This window comes from Malus sylvestris, chromosome 3 (genome assembly GCF_916048215.2).
Source record: "Malus sylvestris chromosome 3, drMalSylv7.2, whole genome shotgun sequence".
Classification (NCBI taxonomy): Eukaryota; Viridiplantae; Streptophyta; class Magnoliopsida; order Rosales; family Rosaceae; genus Malus; species Malus sylvestris.
The window spans coordinates 1,815,075-1,822,443 of record NC_062262.1 but is presented as its reverse complement, the minus strand read 5'-3'; the positions used below and the strand labels follow the sequence as shown (position 1 = coordinate 1,822,443).

General features: G+C 39.7%; 1 protein-coding gene across 2 annotated transcripts; it reads left to right on the top strand.

Moving 5' to 3' along the window:
- On the top strand, window positions 1-1,244 carry LOC126616254 (uncharacterized). Of its 2 annotated transcripts, none has more exons than XM_050284273.1 (2): window positions 1-143; window positions 633-1,244. In XM_050284273.1, the coding sequence occupies exon 2, from the start codon at window positions 643-645 to the stop codon at window positions 1,228-1,230; it is 588 nt and encodes a 195-aa protein (XP_050140230.1). In that variant the 5' UTR covers window positions 1-143; window positions 633-642; the 3' UTR covers window positions 1,231-1,244. The 2 variants fall into 2 exon arrangements, with proteins under 2 accessions (XP_050140230.1, XP_050140229.1); XM_050284272.1 differs by having other exon boundaries at window positions 568-1,244.
- The last annotated feature ends 6,125 nt before the right edge of the window (window positions 1,245-7,369 follow it).

Genomic DNA, 7,369 nt, shown 5'->3' with positions numbered 1-7,369 from the left:
GCATCGAATTGTACCAACGTTCGTAGCCTTTCCACGTCCCTCTGTTTTTTCTTAGAGTTCAAGTTTTTCTCTCCTGCATAAATCAAACAAAGGCATTGCCTTGGTGGAGCTTAGGTTTTTCAACACTCTGCCTTCTTTCCTGGGTAAGCTCCTCCTCCTCTCATTTCATTTCCTCCTAATTAACAGTAATAGAAATATTCTGTTATTCGTACAAGAACCCATAATTTACCATTTAAATTCATCATTTTTCTCCCCCTCTAAATTTTCAGGAACAATTTTCTCTCTATCCCACTTGATTTTTATATGTTGGGTATTTTTTAATTGTTTTTCCTGGGTCATGTTCTTATTCGGTTGTTTATATGGGTAGAGTTTATTTGCTTGATTGCTACTTCTTTTGTTTTATTGTTTTGTTTGTTAACTTGGAGGTTGCAGTGTCTGTAAACTTTTTATACTCTCGGAGATGGAAGTTTGAATCTTTTCCCAATTTATGAGTGCAAACTGCAATCCATGGACTGAAATTCTAATTTAATTATAGTCAGGTTTTGATAATTTTTCTAAACATTGCAGTATTTAGCTGTGATCAAGATTGCAGCTTAATCCTGTCTCTGAGAATTGCAACTTCCATGGTTTAGCTGTGCATTGATGGAACACAACAACAGTAGAGTGGGGGAGAACAGTTCTTCCCATTGCAATAACACGAAGAACCCGGATAGCCATAGAATTTGTTCTAGTAGAGATCCCATGCCTGGGACTGGGAGCGACCTTTGGAAAAATGGGCTTATTTGTGCTTTTGAGTTTATCCGAAGCCGGAAGAAAATAATTAGTTCAAAAAACCTGACTAAACAACAAATAGATGGTGAGCAAGAGAGGGTGCGTGTTCCTTCTTACGGATTTTCTGATTCTCCATCCCAAATGGAAGATAGGAGCCAGCAATCAGGCCAAGTTCAGGATATGGAAAGGTTTGAGGGTGGTCATTGGGTCCCAATTGGGTGGGATAGGATTTCGGAAATTGTACAAACTGTGCAAGCTGTTTCTTGCTTCCATTTCGATGTGCAAGATCTGTACATTAGTATATCACTCAGTCACTCACACAGCCACACCCCAATGGCTCGTAGAAGCCATTTGTCTTACGAGATTTGGGATTCAACAGCTCATAGAAGCCATTGTCTTACTAAAAGTTCAGGTTGTTCATCTTTGGTTTATCCTTTCAACAAGAATAAACGTAGATAAGTTTTCTATTATTATTTCTATTATTATTTCGATATTGTCTGCAAAATCATTATGTTTTCATCATTTATTTAATATTTAATATTTTATTGTTATTATATTATGATATTTGTTACAAGTGTCGGCCACTTTCGTTTAAAATAAACATAACTTTAATCATTTCTGAATACTTTATTCATTATTTAAAATGTTGGAATGAACTTTAGTGACTCAGGGCACACTACACAATGCAAGTATACAGATGTATGTTTATTCAAAGATTTTATTATGATGATAATCTTTTGTCACATCATTACTACTATGCCAACACAGGCTGCTGATACCACATAACCTGTGCGTCTATGCTTGTCATCATAATACGATTTTATCATGATTGTTCCCAAAGTAGGAAGTGTGACCACATCACATATTGTCACTTTTCATTATTAGGGCACGGTCCACACTCCATAATACAAAGTTACATATATATACACATATACTTTATCCCTATAGTCATCATGTGTAAGACTATTATCCGGATTTTGTTTTCCATTATTTGTCGCTAGTGACATATATTTAACCCAAGTACCTGTGCAATGTTTATTCATTGCCTAGTGATATTGTGATTGCCCTTAAACTATGTTGGCCACCCCCTCGACTCTGATATTCCCCGAATACCAGTGACATATATTTAACCCAAGTACGTGTGCAATGTTTATTCATTGCCTAGTGATATTGTGATTGCCCTTAAACTATGTTGACCCCCCCCCCGACTCTGATATTCTCCGAATACCAGGATAGACACGTGCTGGCCGACACCCAAGGGTGACGAAAACCATTAATTGATACAAAAGCTAAGAATAAGAAGTAAATAAGGGTTATGAATTTAAAATTCAAAGAATTAACAATTTAGGAACGTGTTCAGAGCATACAACTAACTAGAGCTTTAAAAGAATTAATATAAAATTGAATAAATAAAAGGATGTGGGTCCTACACCGAGAGGACTCGAATATGCCAATGCGAAAGAGTTGACGTCGGGATCGTATGCCTCGATTCTAAATCCTGAAAAGGGGCGCAAAACAAGGGTGAGTGGACCAAGTTCATATATATACATAATATGAAAACAGTTGTGAACATACTAACCCCCAAGTTTTAATAATGAAAACTACTAGCATAATAAGTGATGGATTTAATCAAAATCTTAGCATGCCAAAAATATCTCAAAAGTCATATCGCAGAATAACATTGCGGAAATCAAAACAATAAACGTATCATAAATCGTCTCGTAAACGCGGTGTGCTGCTAGAAAGATCACTGAATAAATATAACTCACGGCCCAATGCCTGCTCCATGGTCTCTGCGCCCGTAGCCAGATATTACCAACTCCCGGCCCAATGCCTGCTCCATGTCCCTCAGCCCGTAACTAGGGATTATTTCTCCCGGCCTAAATGCCAACACCAGATCCTCGCCCCAGGCGGCATAGTGTCTACTAGGTATGCACAAATAGTTACGCCTCTAAAAAATAACCACTTCATAGTATAAAGTCATCCATTGTCTATACTATAAAGAGGGGTTTCTAAAACATGTTCTTACATCCTATCGTCATCCATCGGATAGTCTACCAGTTCATGATTTTTATAGAAAATACGATATATTAAAATATAGCTCAAAATAGGCTAATAATTAATTCCTCACCAAAAACACGAGACGAAATCAATAAATTTAGTAAACAGGCTTAACATAATTCGAATCATAAATTCGTAGGCATGCTAATCATTTATGCAATTAAATTATAAAATCATGTAATTTTAGAAAGGGTCCACTCACAGTACTTCGCCGTCGAAAAGTCACGCAGCTAGCGAAGATAGAAACGCCACTATAATTGCCCATAAGCACATAAAGAGTCCAATAAATAAAACTATATAATAGCAATTGAATTTGGGAAAATAGACATTGGAAACGGATTCAGAACGTCAAATTACCCTAAGAAGGATCCCAGACGAAAACCCGAAAAGTCAACCCTAAAGTCAACGTTGACTGGGGTCAACGGTCAAATTAGGTCTAACGGGTTTTAGGCTTGAAATCCGGATTAGGGTTTAGGTTAAATAAGATTAGGATCTATTGGGTTTTGTGTTTAGGGTCCTAAGATTTTTGGGTTAAAAGGGTATAGGGTGAAGAAATGTGGTTTGGGCTTAAGCCCAAACACACACACATCACCTAAGCACACACACATGCACGGCATGCACATGCATGCATGACATGCATATACACACACGCATGCACTACACTCACACACACACGGACGTACACCCACACACACACGTACACAACATAACACACACACACAGCCCATACACACCCTCAAGGCACGGCCTGCAGGCCTAATTACCAACAACCGGGCTTTAAGCCCTAAATAAAAAGAAAATGCCCTAAGGCCCAGTGGGTCAAAAAAATAAATAAAGGAAATAAAATTTATAATTGGGCTGGGTTTTGGTGTTTCTGGGCTGGTCCAAACACGGGTCTAAGGCCCGGGGTGCTTTGGGTGGCCTGAAGGGCCTGCGTGGTGATCGGAGGAGAAAGCCGGAGCTGCTACAGCTCTGGCCGGCGGTTTTCTAGCAAACTAGGGTTCAAACTATACATCAAAATGAAGAGGGAAGAGAGTAGAGTATTTCCATACCCTTTCTTCGCTGTGAAACGGCCGTGAGTGTTCGAAAAAATCCCTCGAAGGACACGGGTCCGCTGGGAAGTTGGGTGTGCTTCCCTGTGTTATTTCTGTTGCCAAACCTTGAACAAAAAGGGTGTAAGAAGGATCACATCATGACCATCATCATCCACAATGCTTAAAAAGGAAAGATTTAGGTCTCACCTAACCTGAAAAATAGAAGGGACTCGCCGGAGATCCTTCTTGGGTTCGTCGACCTCGCAAAGACGAGAGGGAGAGCACGAATTGATGATGATGATGATGATTACGCCGTTAACGTCGAAAATGGTGGTGTGGTGATGGGTATGTAAGTGCGTGAGTGTGGGTGTGCTCACGGGAGGACGAGAATGAGAGAGATGAGGGAGAGATAGCTCAAGTGAGAGGAAGAGAGTAACTGGGAAGTTTACAAAGAAAAACATGGTGGGCCCCACGGGCTCACCAATTAAGGCCTTAAAACAATTTTTAAGTAAAAGTGGGGTTGGGGTGTTTCATATGTCACTTATACAACATGTGATCGACCACACAACTAAATAAGTTATTTATTTATAGAAGGCACATAGTACAATATTTTGCCTTGACAAACTTTGTCAATTTGATTTATTCATTATACAGTCATACTTATACTGTCATTTATTGTCAGGAATTATTGAGCAACTAGATCCACTGATCAACATTGTTGCTGATTAAATAAGTCTACCAACTTATAGACTGATGAGCCACGTGCTCATGGTGACAAAGATTCAGTCCGAACGGTGATCTCTTGTCTGACTGGACACCCACTTGCTCGGACACTCGCTTATTTGGACACCTATGTGCCTGGACGCAACTCAAAGACCCTACAGATAGCCCCGACTCGATGACCCTACGTATGGCCCCAACTCAAAGACCCGACTTGCGGACCTGATCCACGGATCCGACACATAGACCCAATATGCGAACCCGACAAGCGGACCCGAATCATGTTGAGAATCAACTCATACTGAGTGCACATTGACATAAAGTAATGAGGAACACCACGAGCCGAGCTGCCTCACAGCGAGCATAACCTCTAGCCGAGCAGCCTCGCAAAGAGTATCGCCTCCAGCCGAGCAGTCTCGCAACGTGTGATACCTCTAACCGAGTATTGCTTTATGTTGAGCATTGCCTTGTGTTGAGTACTGGTTCAGGACAATATCTAGTCACTTCGGCCCACACATGGATTGGATTTGAAGTCTCCAGCCAAAAGACTCTCTTGACTGAAAACTTGGGGGACTCGAAATGTTGATGCACAAAATCTGGAGGATCTTGGACCAACGTAAATCCGACCGTGAATCACACAAACGCACAAGAACACAAAGATGTATCGTGGTTCACCCCAATGTTTGGGCTACGTCCACACTGATGTTGATTCCATTTCACTGTATGAATGTATGGATTACAATAGATTGGCAAGGGAGCTCTCTGTGGATGCAGCCCTTGCCATTTTGCTCTCTGTTTGGCTGAGAGGGTATTGCCCTCTATTGTTGTGAGGGATGTGTTTCTTCTCCTCTTAGTGAAGGTGATGCCCCCTTTTATAGAATAAGGGTTCCCTCCCCTTTTACATAAATCATGGGCTTAGGGATGAGGCCCAAAGACGAGGCCCAATATATGGTACCAACAATTATTATTATTAATATTTATAAACTTTGGTCCGCTCACACTTTTGTTGTAACATCCCACATCGGCCAAGGGAGTGAATCATGTAAGCATTATATATATATATATATATATATATATATATATATATATATATATATTCCCATCTCTACCTAGCACGAGGCATTTTGGAAGCTCACTAGCTTCGGGTTCCATCAGAACTCCGAAGTTAAGCAAGTTTGTGCGAGAGCAATCCCAGGATGGGTGACCCACTGGGAAGTTCTCGTGTGAGTTCCCAGAAACAAAACCGTGAGGGCGTGGTCGGGGCCCAAAGCGGACAATATCGTGCTACGGCGGAGTCGAGCCCAGGATGTGGTGGGGGCCCGGGCCGGGATGTGACATTTGTTTTACGCCCCTTCAGGATTAGAATCGAGGCGTACAATCCCGGCGTTGAGGCATCCCCGTATCGGTATCTTTGAATCCTGTCGGTGTAGGATCCCTTTCTTTGTAATCGTACATTTTTATAATATTCTTTTTGCAGTATTTCTGATTAGTTGTATGCTCTGAACATGTTTCCGCGTTTGCATATTTCTTTAGTGGCAAGTTACATACCAATCATGACGGGCTTAGCACAAATTTCCACCTTCAATGTCGTTGTATGCAAAATCTGACTGTATTTTTTAAGGATTTTTCTCACAAATAGTTCTTAAAATTAACACATCACATCAAAATGGTTTATAAAATTAAAAATCGATCAATATAGTCTTTGAAAATAGGTGTTGTAAATCAATGTCGTTATACTTTTGTAAAAAATTATGCTATGTGTTGATATGATACATAACTAGGTTCACAAATTTAATTAAATATTATCATGTGGATTAAAAAAAATTTAATAATGAAAAAAATTTATTTTCTATATAATGAAAAACTTAAAAAAAAAAAAAAAAAAAAAAAGACGATGAAGATGAACAGTTCATGTATGTTCTTCTTTCCCTCCCACCTAGTAGGCTAGTACAACCACGACTGCAGAAACGATGTGTCATGCAGATCGGCGAAGAATACACAGCAGACGTTAACGAAATCAGTGACTCAAATCTCGAGCTTACGAACCATCAGAGCCTCGAGTCTCTGGCTCTGCTTCTCCAGAAATCCCAAAGCTGAGTCCCATGCCGCCGCCGCCGGGGAAGCCGAAAATCCCAACCGTACCCACTTCCCGGAGAGCTTCGTTTTCCAAGTCAGCGTTCTGGAAGCCCATGTCGAGGTACTGTTTATTTTAATAAAAAAAGACATTTTTAATCTAAAATGTCACTTTTGGTATTATTCACTTACAACAATTTTTTGTTCTTTTAATTAAAATTCAAAATTTTTAAGTTGTTTTAATTAGTTTTCCTAATAAAATATCACCAGGATAAGCGGGTCCCTATTATATAAGCAACTAGAAAACATTGACAAGATGGAGGAGTTTGCTAATTAGATACTTCACCCAAATTGCAAGATAATCCAAACAGGCAAATTTGTCATCAAACCAAATTTATTTCTCAATAAATATACCAAAATTTCACAAGATCGTATCTATTTTAAGCGTATAAAATAATGTTTCCAGGCCTTCGGAAGGCTATGGATATTTAACTAAATACGATATGAAATTTTGGTGATTTTTTTGAAGTATATGAACTGTTATAAAATTTTGGTGCATTCAAGGGGATCCATCACAACGACCGACCACGAAGAATGTCATGCAGATGCTTGAAGGAACTGTTGAAGTCCCCGCCCCACCAAATCCTTCATAATTATATGCTCAACCAAAGTGATAGCATATATCATTTGTTTTCCTAGATATCGAAACA